The 20,349-nt window shown below is 44.8% G+C and overlaps 1 protein-coding gene and 1 pseudogene across 2 annotated transcripts; both read right to left on the bottom strand.

Annotated features, from left to right (window-relative positions):
• Positions 1-8,502: 8,502 nt before the first annotated feature.
• Positions 8,503-14,236, bottom strand: LOC308428795 (histo-blood group ABO system transferase 1-like; the record flags this gene model as incomplete). The annotated part of the gene is made up of 5 exons (XM_080927370.1): positions 8,503-9,190; positions 11,566-11,700; positions 12,198-12,233; positions 13,601-13,648; positions 14,196-14,236. The coding sequence occupies 5 exons, from the start codon at positions 14,234-14,236 to the stop codon at positions 8,503-8,505; spliced, it is 948 nt and encodes a 315-aa protein (XP_080783496.1).
• A 4,344-nt stretch (positions 14,237-18,580) lies between these two features.
• LOC308428733 (transcriptional adapter 2-beta-like) lies at positions 18,581-19,798 on the bottom strand (annotated as a pseudogene). The gene has a single exon. The product of its transcript is annotated as a transcriptional adapter 2-beta-like (transcript).
• Positions 19,799-20,349: the final 551 nt, after the last annotated feature.

Below are 20,349 nucleotides of genomic sequence, written 5' to 3' on the forward strand. Positions count from 1 at the left end.
TAAGATGTAATCTCAGGGTAGTATTGATTTTCAGTCTTCTGATGGCTAAGGATATTGTATGTTTCCTTAGGTCCCTTTTCAATATTCAAGATTCCTCTACTGAGAGATCTGTTTAACTCTATACCATATTTTAAAATAAGAATATATGGGTTTGCTGTGTCTAATGTAATCTATTAGTTACATCCTGTTTGTTTCTATACCAATACTATGGAATTTTTATTGCTATTATCCTGTAATACAGCTTGAGGACAGGAATAATGATACTTCCAGATGTTCTTTTATTTTTCAGGATTGTTTTAGCTATCCTGGGATTTTTTTTCCCCCTATGAACTTGAGAATTGCTCATTGAAGGTCTGTAAGAAATGTGTTGGAATTTTGATGGGAATTACATTGAATCTGATATATATATATATATATATATATATATATATATATATATATATATATATATATATATATATATCAGTCTTCTACCCAATGGATCTAATATAATAAAAATTCCAATACTATTTAAACATGATTAGGATTTTTCATAATGTTCTATCTCTCTTGCATAATATTCTATCTTACTGCTCACTCTGAAAATGCATAGTTGCTCACCCTTTTCAGTTACAGGCAAGATTTTAAAATCCAGGGTCATGAACATCATTATTGACTTCTACTGATGACTTGTGGTTAGTACTTGAAAGTTTGTGCCCAGATAATCTTAAACCATGTGACGTGATTTCATCCTAGGATATAAGCAATACATGGCTATCACCATCTTTGCAAAGAGCTGGAGAACATGGAGACATTGCTTCACCACCATCTTGGTTAAGGGCAGCCACATGATTTGCAGCCATCTCTGTTAAGGGCAGCAAAATGTAACATGAGCAGACTACAGAAAAAATTCTCCAAAGATACTTTTAAATGGGATAAGATTATTGTATGACTTATGTATAGTCTTAATAAATTGTTTACACTGTCGCACCATGTCTTTATTCTTAAAGGGTGGTTTATTCAAATACTACAAAATACACAATTGAGTGGTTTTAAATTTCTTTTTTTTAACATATTGAAGGTTTACAACATTAAAAGATTAAAAATCACTGCTTTAAAATTATGTTTAGCCTTGTTTTTGCTAATGTTATTGAGCTATAATATAACTTTAGATTTTAAAAACTATAGATAGATTTGCTATAAATTAAATCATTTGGGAATTAAATATGTTTTATAGTGATACACCAGATAAAATTTAGGAAAGTTCCCAGCATCTTTATGGATTATGGTAGTAAGCTTAGTACTATTTTTCAGAATGTATTTCAATAATGGTTCTTAAATACTTTGATGTGCCTTCTAGCCCACCAACCAAAGGTAGGTGAGAAAAATAGTAGACAGGACAAGAGGAGTGTTGACCTGTTTAGAATTAGTTCTTTGTGGGTGATTCCAATCTATGTTGTCAGAATATCAGCAATACAGTTCAAAATATCAAACACGAATCAGTAGCACCAGCCCAGTCTGACTGGCAAGCACCAAGCATGAAACTACCAGCTTCTCAATCCAAAAGAACCCTGAGACATCATTAAATCAGCATGAGTACACAGAGGCAGTAAAAAGAGCCAGAATACCACGAACGTTCTTTGGTATGTTTCTCTCTATGAAGTAATGACAAGCTAAGGACTATGAAGACCATCAAACCATTGCAAGGTGGTGCATTAAAAGTTGGGACAAATGCAAGAGTATTGTTCATAGTCTGTTTGGTTCTACTTAAACTATTTTGAAAGATCATACAAGCTTTCAATGTCTACCTTAGGAAAACTTTCTCTCATGTATCTGATTCAGCAAAATATCCTCTCATAATTGTAAAACAAGTATTGCATGACACAACTGAGTCTTCAAAAAAAAAAAAAAAAAAAAAAAAAAAAAAAAAAAAAACAAACCAGAAACTTTCACTTTACACGATTATAGATTTAAAAGTTTTAATTTAATACTAAAAGATCTTCAATCTATAATTGTGATTTTAAGGCTCAAACTTAACAGAATTGGTACCTAAAGTCTAGTAAAATAATTAAGAAATAGAAGTTGGCAGTCAATAACCTTAAAAATGATAGTATCCTTTAATATGTTCAAAAATAACAAGAACTATCCAAGTCATCCACGTCAGCCAGAGAGCTACATCAAACATACTGGTCTCTGTGCCACATCACTTGATTGCTGTCATTTCAGCCCACCCTCTGCTCATTAGAGGGAACTCAGGCTGTCTGACCTGCAGACACTGATTGAGGCCATGGTCCCTACACTGCACAAGTACTCTTCAGAATCTTTCTGGCCCTGAAGACATTAAAATCAAATCCACATCCCCTGTTGGCTATCCTAAGGCCTAAATTCTCCTAAATTCAGTTTGGGAATTGTGGGGAACAAAGGAAATTTGGTAATATGGTAATAGGTAGGGTCAGTGTCCTCCCTAATCCAGACCTGCATGACAAGACACTATCCTGTAACACAGTTAGTTCCAACAACAGACTACACATGAGAAAGCCCCAGAGATAGGACATATATAAGAATCATATGAACAGACAAGTACCACATAGCTGAGGACACACACGCATGGCACAGACAGCTTCAGATCAAGTGAGAAAAAGCTAATAGGTGAGAAATCCCAGTGTGGAGTAACACAGATGAAATTTCACAAGATACACCCTATATGTGTGATATTCACTCAGATGTGAGCCTTACAGGACCAGGCTGTACATGGAAGTCTAATGATGGAAAGTCATAAGGGCATGAGATACATAGGTAAGGGAGGTCACACATGTAAGCACACAGAGGTATTTCACTGTTTCTGTGAAGGGTCTGAATAGCCTTCTTTACTGTCATTCACACCCTGTTGATCATTCTGCAGACTCAGCCTTTGCAGATCCATAAAGCAGATATTTCTTAGGAGAATGCTCAGAATCCAAGGTCAATCACCCAGCTCTGAGGTAATCTCATGTGACTAAGGCCTTGTATGACACGTACCATTCTCCAAGATGAGGTGGTAAACACCGTGTGATCCAGGCAGCAGCTGCCATCCTCTTTCTACACTTCATGGTTTCCTGTTCACTCCCTTGTAACTCCAGGGAAGATTTCATGTTTCTCAAATGATTTTGCAAATGTGTTAAACACTTCCAGTAACCATGATGTCATCTACATAGTGAAACTTTGCACAGGTGATGAGCAGAGCTGGAAAGCAAGAACCTAGGCCACCATCCATGACCATGACATGTAGTGGGGCTGTGAGGACAACCTTTGAAGAGCAATCCAACAAGTAGTCAGCTATTAGTTGACCCTAGAATAACTTGTTAGCAAGATTTAAGACAGCATGGGAAGATCCCATCTGTTGTCTCATTTACCTCCTTAGGAGACAAGTACACTGGGTGGATATGAGCACATTTTTATTAGTTCCCTGTATTTCACTCTCATCCTTTATCTTGGGGATGACCCCCTGGGGCCTCTATTCATCTCTGCTTCTTTGATTAATTCAGTAAAAATAGTACAAGTTTCTTGGCCATTCTGAAGACCAAAAGGATGCAGGATAGCTTACTTCACCTTCTAGCAGATACCAGAAGGCTTTTGATATTTCTGATTGCCAATGCATGCTGCTTCAGGTACCTGATCAATCTACATCAGCAATACATAGCTGCTTAGAGGACCCCTGGTTGGGCAAATAAGCTTCACCCTGAGAATAAAAAGGCACAGGGTTTGTTTGGGGAAGTCATACACATTAGGCAGGAATCTCTAGAGTCACAGAACTTATAGAATGTCTTTATATATTAAGGAAATTTATTATCATGACTTAAAGTCTTCATTCCAACTAACCTAACAATAGGCATCTTTGAATGGAAAGTCCAAAAATTTAGCAGTGTCTTAGTCCCATGATTGTAGTTGCTTCATCTCGTCTTCTGTATGAGCTGTAATCTTGATGAAGTAGGTTCCAACAAACATGCTAGCAAGTAAGTGCAAGCAGGCAAAGAGTGAACCTTCCTTCTCCCATTGTCCTCATGTAGGCCTTCAGCAGAATGTGTGACACAGATTAAAGGGGTGTATCACCACACCTGGATTTGAAGTTTACTCTGTCCCAGGTGAGCCTTGAACTCAGAATTCTCTTGCCTCCGTCTGTCTGTCTTGCCTGTCTGTCTGTCTGCCTGCCTACCAACCTGCAAGCCTCTCTCTCTGTTTCTCTGTTTCTGTCTGTCTGTCTCTCTCTCTCTTTCTGTATGTTTGTCTCTCATGCACACATGCACATATGCACAGACACAGGCATGGCCACATGCATGCACATCCACACCCACAAAATAAAACAACAGTACATGCTTCTGTTAAAATGGAAAGCAATATCATTGATTCTGGCACAGAAGGAAGAAGCTGCAAACTTCATTCTTGAGGGCCTGCAAAATGCTTCCACCACCGAATAAGACATTTGGTCGCATCTTACAAAAAGGAGCACACTGTTCAGCACCCTCACCCCAATCCACCCTTCTCATCCCAAAGTATAAACCAAAATGGTAAATCTACAAAGACAACTTATACACTGCTCATGGCTATAAACATCTCAAACTAAGCCTTCAGTAAGGGAAATCACCAGATCAAATACACTGCCACATCTAGGCATAGGATGTGTTTCAGCAACCAAAGCAAATGGCTGTGGTCATAAACCAGCATCTGGAGATAGAGCAGATGCTGGATTTAACAAGTGCCTAGTTCAACCAACAGGGTCTTCCTATCAGCTGTGTCTTCCCTGCTGGTCGTGCAGGGGTCTTAGGTGGTAAATGTGTGTAGAATACATAAATTATTCACCATGGCATTCTGGCTCTGCCATCTTAGTACAGTCAGGTATGGGTAGATGACCAATAAGGGAAGCTGGAGTATGTGCCTGTGAGATGTGTGTGTGTGTGTGTGTGTGTGTGTGTGTAGTGACTTGGTTACATGTATCTGAGAGTGGCCCAAAACTCAATAATAAGGTGAGTGTGACCTTGAGCTAGCGATGCTCCTGCTGCCTGCCCTCTCCAGGTACTTGGATTGTAGGTGTGTGCTCCCAGATCCAGCTTCACTGTTTTAAGAATCTTTTAACATGATGTTGAAAACAAAACACAACGTAAGGCTTCAGTGGAGAGGTACAAGGAAGGCTGCCTTACTGAAGGCTTTGCTGAGGCAGGACTCTTGTATTTACCTGTGAGCACAGACTGAAGGGAAGGAAGCAGGGCACATCAGGAAGCCAGAAGGTCTCTAAGGAACAAGACAGTGGAGTGGACAAGGGCCCTTGGCCCTGTCCCCACTGGCATCCTTGTGGACCCGTTTCATTTCTTCTAAAATTGGGCACAGAGTTTTTATGAGGTTTGGAGCAAAGGTAAATTGGAAGACACCCAGGAAGTTCCTAACAAGAAGGAGTGTCCAACCTTTCCATCTGTGCCTTACATTACTTACTCCTTTGAATGCTCCAAGCTCTTGCCTTTCAGCTCCCAATAGCCCAAATCTGAGTGGTAATGAAGAAACAGAGGTGCGTAAACAGATACAGAGAAACCCCTAGAAGGACATGGAGTCCTACAAGTTCCCAAAGGAGAAATTCAAGTAATGACTCTGTCTGCTTGGAGAAGAATGACCTGCAGGTGTCAGGGTAAACAGCACAGCCAGGAAGCCACTGTCAACCAGCCAGGCAAATATTGCACTGACCTAAACCAGGCTGGTCGAAGTGGGACTGAGGTGTGCCAAGTTCCAGGACAGATTGTCTCTGTAGAAGCTGGTGGCAGAGGGAAGTCATCAACAAAAATGCTGGAATATCCAAAAGTGTCCATTCCAAACTGGGAAGGAAAGGAGCCAGGACCGTGGGTAGGAGGATTGAAGGGCAGGGATTTAAAAGGGATGGTAGTATCTAGAAACAAGATAATGGATGCAGAGACCCTGATGGGGTAAGACCAGAGCTTTGCATCTGGACTTCAGTACTGGTTTGAGTGGAATCAATTTTTTGACATGGGCAGAGGAGAGCACAGAAAAACATGTGTGTACACAGGGGCACACAATGAATCAAGAAATGTCACCAAAGAAATCTCAGCAAAGAGAAATAAAATCCACAACAGGGTGGCCAAAAGTGGTAACCCTGCTAATACATGATGCTCCTGATTGGAACCTCCGTTAAAGAGTATAAGCTGAGGACCCATCCAGTACTCACAAGAATACCATAAGCTGGTACCTGCCCAACAACTGTGTTTCACTCCCCCGTCTTCCAGAGACCCCATCACAGAACAACAGAAAATGGTCTGGAAATTCCTACCTTCCTTCTATCAAAGCCCAAACAGCCCCATGAGGAATGTTCTTTAAAAGAAAAAAAAGAAGCTTCCAGATAGAGACACTAGTTCAAAATAATTTTGAACACAAGGCATTCCAATGAGACACAGACTAAGTGGTCAGTACTTTAGCAAAAGCATAGAAGCATCCACCAGGACACCAAAGAACACTCACATAGCTGGACCCTCAGGGATAAACTGAGTGAAGGCTCTGACTATGAACATTGAAAGAATGAGGCCAAAGGTTGACTCAAAAGCCTCCATAGCTTGTTCTGCCAACAGAAGGCTGGATCATGCAGATATTTTTAGACTGGGCCGCTTCCTGGAGCCATGTTGATATCTGAGAGTTGTTTGTAAATGACCCAGCACCTCATCAGCTGCAGCACTCAAGAGAGATGTCCTAAATTAGCACACCTGGGATGCACAATAGAGGGGGTCCTGGTGGCTTGGGTGAGAGAGAGCAAGCTTGGAGGGCATGAGCATGGGAGAGGTACCTATGCCCCCCTTAGCAGGGCAGTGCTACAGAGTTGGATGGCAGAACAACTCAGCTACCACCCAGGCACAAATACAGGCCTTTGAGTTGGCCCAACCCAGTATCTAACCCGTGTATGTGCTACAGGAGTGCATGAAGGGATGGATCCTGCAGAACCAAAGCTGCAGAGTCTCTATAACAGGATATCAGAGATCAGTTCCCATGAAGTCAGAGACTTTGGATCACACTATTAACTCAGTGCAATGAATATTCTCAAGTAAAAATATATGGACAAGGGTGTACACTATGCAACACACTACAGATTCCATATTGAGAGGGTTTGACTTGTGTTTTGTTTTGTTTTACTTTTTATTTTTGTTTGCTTTTCAGGGAATCTCAAGGGCAGAGGTGTACATGGAGGTACAGGCAGATGAATGGGATTAGGGTACATGATGTGTAATTCACCAAGAGTCTATGAAAAATTTAGAAAAACCAAGATTCTGATGAGATGTAATCACAGAGGAAGGTGGATCTCTTGAATTCTGGGTCATTGGTCTAGTTGCAAATTTTATCAATACATGATAGTCCTGTCACACACACACACACACACACACACACACACACACAATCTCACAATGAGAAAAAAGGACACATCAAAGGACATGAAGGACTTCAGGGCCCAGAAACCATTTTGGAACAAGATAAACTGGGTTTTAAGAATAGTAAAAACATCAGAGTTAGATGTGCTGGGAGCCTTGTGATATCTGCATCCCAGAGAGAGGAAGAAGGACTGGGAGTTAAAGCTCCTCCTTCGCCACACAGTAGGCCTGAAATCAGCTGGAGCTACTAAAGACCCCAAGTTAATGAAAAAACAAGCAACAGCACTCCTCCCACCCCCCCATGTAAAATTTGATGATGTTAACTGAGTCTGACACTAACATTGCAAAAGGAAAATTATAACTATCCTGATATATCAGAAACATTAAATAAAAACTAGAGTAGGAAAATCATATAGTGGACCCAAGACTCAGCAAGTTCAATCAGTATGTGTCTCAAAGATATAGCCCAGGTAGGAAGTGCACCCCTTGTGGCAACATGCTAGACTAGCATCCACGAGACTGGGGGTTTAATGTCAAGTACAGAAAAAGAGAAAGGGAGAAAGAAAGAAGGAAGGAAGGAAGGAAGGAGAGAAAGAAAGAAGCAAAGAAAAAATAAAGAAAGAAACAATGAATGAAAAATTAGAGAAAGGAAGGGAAGAGAAAAGAAAAAATAAAAAACTTTCTATACCATTCAGAAATACATTTATTACAAGAAAGGGATAATTGTTTCCCAAATCAAAAATGAGCAGAGGTGATGGGGACATGATGCTGATCAGCCCAAATGGCATTTTTATGGACTTCAAACTGTCTCTCTCTGCCTTGCTGCATCCTAAGGGCATTTTCCCTCTAATAAACCTCACAGCAGAGGAAGGGACAGGTCTGAGAGTGGATGCACTGGTGTATATCCTGTTCTACCATGTCACGTGATAAAAAGGAATTAAGGACACAATGGGAACTGAAGGTGATTGCCACTCCACGGCTCAGGTATGTGGCATTCATGTGAGACTGAACATGCTGGACTGTGAGGTGGGATAGAAGGTGACAGTCAGCAATATCACTCAATACTTCCAATTCCAGCACAGCTGGAGTGCCCCTTGCTATCGACCTGGCCTCTCCAACAGGAATTCAGCTATCAGTTCCTGATTGCCTTATGGTTCTTGGGCACGGCCACATATCTCAGCTTCTTCATGATGGAAGGCCAGCCCAGCTTCTGTTGGTCCCACATGTACTCTGGGGACAGCACCTTTGTAGGTTTGTGGTAAAGCAGGTACTTGTTCAGATGGCTCTCATCATGCCACACGGCCTCGATGCCGTTGGCCTGGTCTTTCACCATAGCCTCGTGGCATGCCTTGGTGAGATGGTACACTTCCACCACTGACCCCCCAAAGAAGGCTCCCATGTAGTAAAAGTCACCCTCATCCCAGGGGATGTAGGCCTGGGACTGTGGCCGGCGCTCATAGGTAAAGGCCTCTCGGCTGCTCCTGTAGAAGCCAGGATGCAGGGTGCCGAAGCGTGCAGAGAGGATCTCCACACCCACGTGGTCACTGAACTTCATGTCCACATCTGCACACACCAGGTAATCCACCTCATGGAGAAAGCGCCGCTCTGAGAAGTGGCTGATCATCTCCATGCGGTGCATGGACACGTCCTGCCAGCGAGTGTAGTTGCGCACAGTAAGCACCACGAGCCGCCGTCCTGCACCCAGAGCAACCTGTGGCACATCAGCTGGCCGGTCAGTGAAGACATAGTAGATGACCTTGTGTCCCACCATGAAGTGCTGCTCGGCTGTCTCCAGGAAGAGCTTCAGGAACACAACATACCTGTGAGGGAGGACAAAGGGGTATGGAGAGGTTTGACACAGTTAGAGCAAGGTTTACCAGGGCAGAGAGCCAGACTACAAAACCCATGCCTAGGAGGCTTGGTCCCTCCACTTTACAGCTGCCCTCACCAATCTGTAGGGTCACCTCACTTCCTTTTCTGTAGCAGAGTCCAACAATAGCAACTAATCTTACGATGGGATGCATAGGTAGAAGGCTGGGACGCTTGACTAACTCCAGACCCTGGTGAGCTGGGTAGACACTCTGCAGATCTGTGTTGTTTTGGCAACTCTATAAGGCACCTCTCCATGAGTATCTCACTCTCTCCATAATAATGTCAGCTTTAACACAAAGCATTTCTCACTCAGAACCAATTGAACCAGCCCAAGCAAGGCCTGGGTTCCTATGGCCCCACTTTCTAAACTCAGGTGGAACTGAATGGATCCTTAAGCATCTATTACCTCTACCCCTCTTTCACGGCATCTTCAAGGGCCCTGTATAAGTACAGCAAAGGATCTATATATCCCAGATCTTCCTCCTCAATGGATTGAAAGTGCCTGTGGACAAGGCACACAGTAACTTACTTATGTCCCTAATAGTTATCCAACATGAGCTATACCAGGAATCAGGTTTGCATAGCAGGAAAAGAGAGACAGACCCCTGGCAAGAAAGGTAAGCCTAAAACAAAACCCTCAGATCCAAGGCAGAAGGATTATAACACAAATGCTATTTCTTCTCCTGCCCTAGATTTTACTTTCTTCAGAGGGTTACTCCTCCCTTCCTGATGTCTATTGCTATGTGGCCCCACCATGGGAGCGGGGTTCCCCATCAACTGACAAGTTGCAAAGCCCTCCCCATTTCAGTGTCAGAAACAGCACGGCCACCATGGGTCTAGCTGGTCCTCTTAGAGGCCTTCTTTCCATATACAAAGCATCGACCCACATCTGGCAGAAGTCAATGTCATGTATGCAGCACCACTCAAAAAAGGTAGTATTTTTGTCCTGCTACTGTGAATTCCTTTGTCCCTGGGGGCAGCAGGCATTATCAAGGTGCCTGTGATTCCTTCAGTTAAGCCTTGAACCTCTCTCAAGTCTGATCAATGCAAAGGACTCAGAGCAATCCTTGGGTTACACCCAGCACCTGTATGAAAGCATAAAGACCCTTCTCATAATCAGCCATCACAAATGGTTTCTCTCTGTCCCCCGCAGCCTTCTGTGCTATAATGCTCCTTTTTCCCACCTTCCACAGGCTCCCACAAGGCACATTTGTTCCCTGTGCCCTAAAGTCAGTCTGACCCAGAGTCTCAGGATTTTACAGGACCACCAACTGCTTCCAGGGATGATGTTAACCATGTCACCATCCCTTGCTGTCCCCCTTCTACAGCATCTGAGGGCACATCATTGGCAAGAGCTTTGGTGACATCCTACTGTAGCTGTTGGCCTAATGTTGCTTGTATTTTGATGATAATACTGGTTCCTCAAGAAGCAATTGTCCCTGATGTTCACATAATCACATACTCAAGTTATTCCATGTGAATCTTCTCCCCATTTTAACTGGTCAATAAAGGATAGAGACTATGATTAAACAGCGGAGCAGAAAGATAGAACTGGAGGTTCAAGAGGGAATGGCAGGTAGTCACAGAGGGAGAAGAAGATGGAGAAAGAGGAAGCCACCATAGACCAAACCTGCATGGCCACAAAACCAGCAAGTTAACATGGGGCTTTATAGCTGAAGAATAAGTTAGTGTAGATCTGCTCAATTTAGGCATGTGGCTTGCATTTAAAATATCTGGATTATGTGTCTTTTATACAGGCTTATTAGACTCGAAACGTCTGGCAACATTTTGCTCCTTGCTGGGCACCCTAGGGATGAGGATCCAAAGTATGCGCTGAGAAATGTGCATGGCACTTTGCTGAGAGCACAGTGGGAAGGGCAGCTGACCTGCAGTTCTAGGAGGAGGCAGATCTGGATCCATTCACATCTGAGTCCTACAGAGCTCAGAAATGGGGCAGAGTTAACAAGCCCACACCTAGTGCACTGTAAACATAATCCTGGAATTTGATATGCCCGCACCCCCATTTGACCATTGTGTGTACATATGTGAGGATTTGTGTGGGTATATTGTATATATTTGTGTACATGTGTGAAGGCCAAGGTTGATTTGGGGTGGTTTGTTCTGTCATTTATCTCTTTCATTCTGCAGACAGCATTGCTTCATAGACACTGAAGCTACTGTTCGGCTAGCCTGTCCAGTAAGTGGCTTGGATTCACTTGTCTCTCCTTCTACCCACAGTGCTGGGATTACAAGTGCATAGGTGTTAGAGATCAAACTGAGGTCATAATGCCTCTGAGGTGCTTTACCTACTATAGATGCTTACTTTTTGATGGCAAACACGGTCAATCCAATTGTGGTATTCTGAAGCCTGAACTGCTCATTCAGTATGTCGAGGTTGAAGGTCCCCTCCCAGATGATGGGAGCCAGCCATGGAGTCAAGACAAGAACATCTTTCCTACTACATGGGGAGAGAGCCAAAAGCAACATGTAACCAAACATGCCTTTAGGAACCTTTCTCAAATTTGATACCCTCAGCTTCTCCCAGGACAGTTCACACTCACAGAATATCACGTGGATCAATTAGCAGGATTCTCACCAACTACCTCCAAACACAGTCTTAATGTCACTGAGTTTACCACCATCACACCTACCACATCTCTAAAAGTCCCCGACAACAGAGATAGGAAGCAAAGAGCAGCAGCCCAAAAGCAAAAGATGAGACAGAATATTTTCTGGGCCCCAGAGCTGAATCAGACAAACCTAAACTCTGAAAGTATTAGTGAAGTGAGGTCATTAACTATGCTCAGGTCTTTGTTTGTTCTGAGATTTCTCCAGTGCAAGACACTGACTTGGGGCATCAGGTTTGCTACTGAACTATTTCTCCAGGACAAGCAAATGATACTTTAGTGCCTTTAGGACTCCTGCACTTTGCATGCAGTGCCTAAATTTACTCACCTGGGTGTTAGAACCTTTGGTTGGGAATAGATCATCCTGAAAAAGAAAATACCAGAACTCAAATTGTCTGGTATAGGATACATATCCCTGGTAGACATGCACCTGGCAGACATGCACCTGGCAGACATGCACCTGGCAGACATGCACCTGGCAGACATGCACCTGGCAGACAAACCTGCATGAGAATTGACAAACAAGCCCATGATCCTGGGATCCAAAGATGAACCAAAGCAGGAAGATCACAGTCATAATGGACATGAGGTAGGGAGAGGAAATTATGACACTCCCACCCAAATGCAAGGCTGGGAGATTCAAAGACTACTTTAACTGACAAGCCGGATTAGACCGAACATGTCCATCCCCACCTGGGCCTGCAGCCTGACTTTTTCCTCTCCTGGCTAGAAGCACATAAACCTTAACTTTCTGTTTCAGTTACAAAGAAGTCCCAAAATTAGTATAAATACTTTTCCCAAAACACCTAGGCCAATGTGCAGCAGTGGACTTTCCCAACTAAGGATGTTAATCCACAAGGGATGAGAACCACTTCTGTTAGTAACCTTCATGCTCTATGATAGTGTGCAAACTAGAGAGCCAGACCGGAATAATGCTTGGCAGAGACAGCACTGGCTACTCTTGCAGAAAGCTGGATTCAATTTCCAGGACCCACATGGAGACCCACAACAGTCTATATCTCTAGTTCCAGAGACCCTGAAGTTCTTTTATGACTTCTTTGGGGCCAGCACAAATATAGTACTGAGACATAAATGCAGGAAAAATAATCATGTGTATAAAACAAAAATAAATCTGCTTTTTAAAGGCAGGGAATGAGCCTAAAACTAACACAGAAAATGTCTGCAAAGGTCAGGGTCTGATGACACCATATTGAATGAGTCTGGCCAATAGCCAAAAAGAGAAACCCTATAGGACACATTTCTATGAGGCACTATTACCAAGTGGCCATGCTCAACAGAACAACTCAGAAGAGGAAAGGTGGTTCCAGGACCCCCAGTAGGAGTCTGTGTTTAATGACACAGTATACATGATGGAATATTCTGGAGACAGATGGTTGTGCTGGATCCACCACAGCATGAATGTCCTTGCTGCACTGAACTGTTGCAACGGTGAAGACTCATGTGTGGTAATGTAGTCCTGGGGATATCAGTACATATATGTAAACCCATCCCTGTACCAGATGAGCCATCCTGGCTCTTTAAAAGTCAAAGGACAGTCAGTTTGTCAAAATAATTGTAAATGCTATTTCCTGAACTTCAAGTTTAGGAAGATGCTTCTCAGCTTTCCATGCTACACACACACACACACACACACACACACACACACACACACACTCCTTCCTCCATACCCCTCAGCCCAGTGCTGCAAAGCACTATATGAGGTTCTGATACCTTGTCAGGGTTACAACTTCCTGGATATCCAGCTCTCCCGAAATCATGCTACAGAAAGAGAGCAGAGGAGACAGGTTTATACAAGGACCGTTCATGTTTCAGACACACAAAGGCTGATGGTAAGGCCAAGTGGTACCAGAGAACACAATACATATATTACAATCATCAAAGAGTACCATACTTATCACTCCAGGCATTATACCCACAGCATAAAAATCAAACGCAGCCACACCATAAATCAAAAGGAAAACACTGTTATCAAGATTCACTGCTCCACACTCACCAGTCGCTCCTGAGTGGAACCTGAGCAGGAAACAAATTCCAAAATACAGCAGCTCCCAGCCCCCTCCCATCAAGAAGTTGACTCTATTTCTGTCATTGAAGAGATAAACCGAGACAGCATTAATTCTGGGTGACCTCAAGCCCAGCTTCTGAAAGCCTGAGATAGCATGTGATAAGTCGCTTGTCTATAACCTTCCACCAAGGCTGAGAGGAAGCCCAACCCACACTGAAAGGTTCCAGTGATGGGACATCAGAGTCTGGGGACATCCTCAACCACTGGAAATGTGTGAGAACTGCATTGAGACCCACCTACCTCTGAAAACCAATCTCAGGGACTTCTGGAGACACAGTCATCAAAGGTCTGACTGCCTCCAAACATAAATGAGGATGGCACAGAATCCTTTGCAATCGAGAAAAACAGACACAAGAGGAATCTGGTGAGAACAGAGAGCATTGTGGGAGGCTGTGTAGTCTAGTGGGAAGCACAGCAGAGACAAAGATCAAGGCCAGAATCCCAGCTCAGCAGCATGCATGGCTTCATCAGGAACCCAGGCATAGGCTGCTGGAGGGGTCAGCAGGCAACCCATCCTAATCTCTATTCTGAAGGAGCATTAGCTAATGAAAAAAGTAGGGTTAGGACATACATACATACAGACAGACAGACAGACAAGCATGTGGCTAATGTACAGCAGGACCAGGAATGCAGAGCAAAGGCAGAAGATGCTTTCCAAAAACTCAGGCTGACAGGATATGGGAAAGGTGGAAATTGATGGGCCCCCAACATGGGTCTGGTTGCAGAAGACAAAAGACATTGCACTCAGCACTCAGCAGGCTCCCGGTGAGGAGAGTGGGGAAAAGAACCTGTCCTTGTTGCTGCCCCAGTACGTACAAAAGTGAGGCTAAACCAGAGATTCACACAGCCTTAAAGACAGCAAGAAGTAGGTGTAGTCGTTCTGGGCATCCTAAAAGATGTCTAGAGCCATCCAAACACACACACACACACACACACACACACACACACACACACACATACACACACACTCACACACACACACACACACACACACACACACACACGATACACTTACATATTTCAATGACTACTCTCTTACTCACCTAGTCACGGCTCTCGGGTTTACTAGTTCCTGACTTCTGTGACTCAGGAGCCCAAAGCTGTAGGAAGGATAGGCAGAGGGCCAGCTATTCAGGACCCATACCCAAGACCAGCTGTCCGCCCCTCCCCCAAATGCACCACTATTCTCAGCACCGTGAGAACAGAAGTTCCCAATGGGGAAGTAGGGCTGAGGACAAAACTAAGCATTCTCAACATAGTGGAATAAAAGGTGCCATGAAAGGACCTGGGAACAAGGACTGTATCTGGACACCTAAAGTTGTGGCAAACAACCCCAAAATCTTGCCAGACCCAACAACCCGAGTCCACATTAGGGAGTTTGTTTTGGCTGTGTCTACTGAAGTTCCAGTAGATAAGCAGTGTCTGCTCTGTGAGGGCTCACAGACTATATGTACTGGAAGAACTAAACTCTAGCCCACAGCTCTGCCCTCCTCTTCTTCCCCAAGACCCACCCTCACAATTAGAGCCAAATGGCAAGTTATCCATCCCCATTTCCTTTTGGGGAATCAGACTTCACTATGTGGGCAAGCAAGAACTGGAATTATCACTCTGGGTGCTGAGGCAGGAGCATCATTCCAGTGCTGGTAGGGATGCACACAGCTCAGGGTCCCCATCAGGGTCTCAGCCCTTTCTCAGCAGCCTGGGTTCTCTTACCCAAAGAAGACTAAGACAAGCACTGTAAGGGGAAGGATTCCAAGGTGAAGTGAGTAGCACTTTGGTCCTCCTGAAAAACAGCAGCACAGGATCCAGTTACTCACCCACTTCTCAGGCCTGACTGCCTTCCAAGCCTTTGCTGAGATCCAGATGTGCCCTGCAGCCACCACTGTATCTCAGGCAGCCCCAGTCCCAGCTGGAGCTCCAGTCCACTGAGCAATCAGAGGGATAAGAGGATTGTTCCCTTCCAGCCCAGCTGTTTCTGTAGGTCCCTGGAGTCCCCTCCTGCCACTGAGCACTCCTTACTGTGGCAAAGTGTAATAAACCAAATGAATACCTTCAGGCCACTGATGGTCATCATAGGAATCTAGGGCCTGCTCCCTTCTGGCCGAGTTATGCTCATATCCACAGGGAGGGCAGCTGCTTGTTTCAAGTGAATTGTTTTCACAATGGGATAAAAAGCACTGACTGTTCTTACAGAGGCCCAGGGTTCAACCTCACAACCTTCATTAACACCAGTTCCAGGGTACTCAGTGCCCTCTTCTGGACTCTTTGGGGATTAAACACACAGGGCAAACAGATCTACATGCAGGCAGAAACAACCCATACACATAAAATTAAAATATAAGTTTAAAAGACATCTTTCTTGTTTGGGGATTTTGAAGTTTCTTGTCTTTGTCTTTTGTTTTGTTCATTCATTTTTGGTTTTTTTCTGTTCACATGTAAAAGAATAATAAAATTGTCAGGGTTTCAGTTTTTAATACATTCTTGGAATGTTGACCTCCCAGAGAGCATTATTTCAAACAGTTGAATTATCTAACTTTTCTGACTCAAACACTGTTTAAATTTGAAAAGACTTGGTTCCATGGGGTAGTAGTAGCTAATTTATCAAGAGAATTAAATATAAACAAGTCAGTGTCTGAGCCAAGAAAGAGTAATATGCCAGGAACAGCTGGGGGCAGACAGGAGAGCAAACAATCCTAATATTACTTATCCCCTGTAAGAATATTAATACTTAAACATAAATTAATTATACATTCATTATAGTGTTTGAAAACAGTCACACCCAAATAAATTTACAACATCAAAAGATGTACACACGCTATATGCATGCTTAAGCACAGCTTTTGGTTCAACAGCCCTTGGCCACATGGTGACAGAATCCTCTGCTTCTCAAGCTCATGTAGGTCTGGCTGTCACTTTGTAGAAGACACACTGGAAGTTCAAACCTCACCAAGCTGGGACTCTGGTGCTGGAGGCACCAGAACAAAACCAGTGCTTCTCAAAATTGAGCTTGAATCCCAGTCACTGGGATGGTTTGATAAACACCCTGCTAGTCCCTGTTAATAAAGCCCCCAAATCTCTGCTTCAAGAGTTACATGAGGTATGACTGTATTTCTGACAGTGCCTGGGGAACCCTACTTTGAGAACCGCTGGCTTAACTAGGCACTGAGCACCAGCCACCTACTGGTCAGTGACACCTACTACTGCCCACCATTCAACTGCAGGGGGCAGTGTGGAGCTCAGCATTTTCTGGTCTAGAGAGATCTAGGCCTGGCTCACAGGGTACTCCCCTGCTAGCCTGCAATGCACTTTACAACGGAAGCCATATACAGTCTATTTGAAATGTTTTATTTAATGCTGAAAAACTTACCCTAGGGGACAGAGAATGTAAAATGGAATGACACGTCATCATGTCATCCTTGGAAATGAGTTGTTTCCTTCAAAATAACTTCACTTTTACTTCTGAGCCCGGACACTCTATGAGATAAGCAGGCTCTTGTACCTCAGGGACAGGGCAGGGGCTGTGGTTACTCCAGGACCCTAGAGCAGCCAGAAGACAAACGCCTTCCTCAAGTTTAGAAGGAAGGTACCATTCAAATCCTTGAAGGAGGCCTCAGAAACAAGCTTTTCAGTAGGACTGGGAAGGAGCCATTTCTGAGTTTGTTTCAGGATCACAAACAAAAGTAGCGCACAGGCTCCAAGGCATGGGCAGGATGCTCTGTACTCCTAGCCCCCTGCCGGACCCCAATCAGCTCACGGAGCCAGGCTAGCATGTCTTATATTTACTGAAAGGGAAATCTGCAACATCTGGTGGAAGTCCTCGGCAGCCACTGCCCCATCTCAGCACTGCACACACTGCCTTGACCTCCAAAGGGTCTTCCAAGTCAGGTGTGTAAGCTCACAGCAGTGAGAGGCTGCCCCCATCTGACTCTGTGGCCCTTTCATTAACTGCTTTCCCAATCACAGGGGACAAGAACGTGCTAGGAGCCTGCCCAGGCAGCCCAGACTGGCCAGGCTAAGGTGAAGCAAGCACTAATAAGGACCCCAAACAGCTGTAGTCAGGTAAGGAAGTTCATGTCCCCACTGTGCAAATGAGGGGCTCATTTTAAGTGGCTCAGTGGGGAGTGGGCACAACAGAGGGTTCTGTGCACAGCCTTCCTCCCGAGAAAGTGCGGTGTGCTGGGGCTGTGCTTGGGTGTCAGCTGGGGGGTAGCAATGGGCTCAGCAAAGGGGTGCAAACAACAGCCCACCTGAGTAAAGTTTGTGTCCCCAGGGAAAAGCTGATGGCAGGAACACACAGTTCCTGGCTCCCACAGCTTAACAGCTTCTAAACCCAAACGGGGAAAGGCTCCTGAAATAAATGGGACTTGTCCAAAGTGGGGGACAATCTTTAGAGAAACAGAAAGGCAAGCTGTCTTCTGAAAGGATTACCTTTGGACTAAGTTAAAAAGACACATGTGTGAGTCACGAGTCAAATTTAAGATAGCTAATATTGCTTCTTCCAGAGGCTCATGAAAAAAAGAATTGTAAGCCTTGAAACAAAGAATTCAATTTGTTTAAAAGAGCAACAATGTTGGGGGAAGACCCCAGATCACTTGGCTCATAAGCTGCTTTAGAATCATCTGCCCTCAGGAAGCATCCCTGGATATCCACCCACTTTCTGTGAGGAAATTTAAAATCCCTTTCTTTAGGACCTTGTCCAGATAACTGGGAAGGCGACTTTTAGAGGGGACCCCTTGCCGCATCTGGAGGTGATCTTCACAGTCACATAGCGTGCAGGACTCAAGTTCAAAGAACTACAGAGAACCTTCTCCCGATCTGGCAGCAGCTCAAACCCAGGAAGGTTCTCAACGGCTGCGAACTCGCTGTCGTTTCCATCCTCCTTCCCCCTTTTGGAGCTGGCCAGGCTTTTGTTCTCCTTCCTCCTCTCTGGCTTGTGTCTGGCAGCCTCATATTCAGCAGACTCCTCCATCTTCGTAATGCCGTTGCGCCGGTACCGCTGCAGCTCTCGGATCTTGGCACAAAGCACCTTTTCTTTGTGCATGTTTTCAAATAAATCGTCAAATTCTTTGCAAGACATGAACTTCAGCCGCGGCTCTTTCCTCTCCTTGGTGATCTTTCTCTTCTATGTCTTCTCCTTTTCCTTCTTGTCCTTGCCCAAGAAGGCTGGTACCAAGTTAGAAACTCGGGCAATATTCTTCCGGCGCTGCCTCTCCTTCAGCTTCCGCACATACATGTCTACATGGGCACGCTTGAGCTCAACCTCCACATCATCACAGAGAGCCCACGGATGAGCGTCCCAGCATCCTGGTCATACTCGATCTCAAAGTCATCTCGCAGTAGCATGTAGCCCAGCTGCTGTGCTCAGCCACAGAGATGTCCAATGGGGGCAACTGTGTGGTAAAACTAGGCAGAAGAGGGCCTCCACTGGGGCAGGTATGATCTGCCACCCTGTTGGGGATGGTGTCAGGGATGCGGGCTTTGCCCGAGTTCCCATGGATATAAATTCTAATCTAGTGCTCCATCACTTCCCGGGAAGTCCACGAGGCACCGGCATGCGCAGCCATGTCTTCCCAGTTGCCGAAGCCGAACTCCTCGATTGTGTCCAGTAGCAGCTGCTCCTCGCTTACTGGTCCAGCCACCCTCTGCCTCAGGACCCCAGAGTGTGAATCGTCCGCTGTCTACCAGCTGGTAGCCATGGTAGCCGATCGATTGCAGCACCTGCCGAGAAGTACTGGCGCAGCTTCATGTCCTGGCACTCTGTGCAGTGGAAGCACAGAGCGACTCAACTCGGCCAATCAGTGCACAGAGTACTTCTTCCCCAGCTCCACCATCTTCCCTCACTCGCCCGCAGCCCTGCCTGCACTCGCAGCTCCCCGGCCCTAAGCACCCCGCCGCCTGCCGGGCTCGCTGTGCCCGTCCTGCCCTTGCCGCTGCCGGCCTCTGCCATGGCCACTCCTGCCCAGGTGCCACCTGGGCCGGCCAGGCGGGCCGTGTCCCCTGTTCATTTGTTTTAAGACAAGGTTTCTCTATGTAGCTCTGGATATCCCCGAACTCGCTCTGAAGACCAGGGTGATCTTTCTGCCTTAGTTAACCAAGTGCTGTGGTTAATGGTTTGTGCCACCATCATCTGACAAAGTTCTCTTAAGATATAATTTCTATCTAATAAAACGTGTCCATTTTAGACATAATTTGGTAAACTTTGAGCAAGGAATTCCTCCTTGCTTTTTAATATCACATATCCTCCTCCTCATCTACAGGAGAGTCATGAGAGACATGTTTCCTCTTGTCTGGCTGCTTACATAGCATAACGCTGTGGAAGACTCAGCACAGTATCATGTGTGAGCTAGTGGCAGATCACTTGGGTTTGGTGGCTTCCTTCATAGCAAAGTAAACT

This window comes from Micromys minutus, assembly GCF_963924665.1.
Source record: "Micromys minutus genome assembly, chromosome: 13".
Classification (NCBI taxonomy): domain Eukaryota; kingdom Metazoa; phylum Chordata; class Mammalia; order Rodentia; family Muridae; genus Micromys; species Micromys minutus.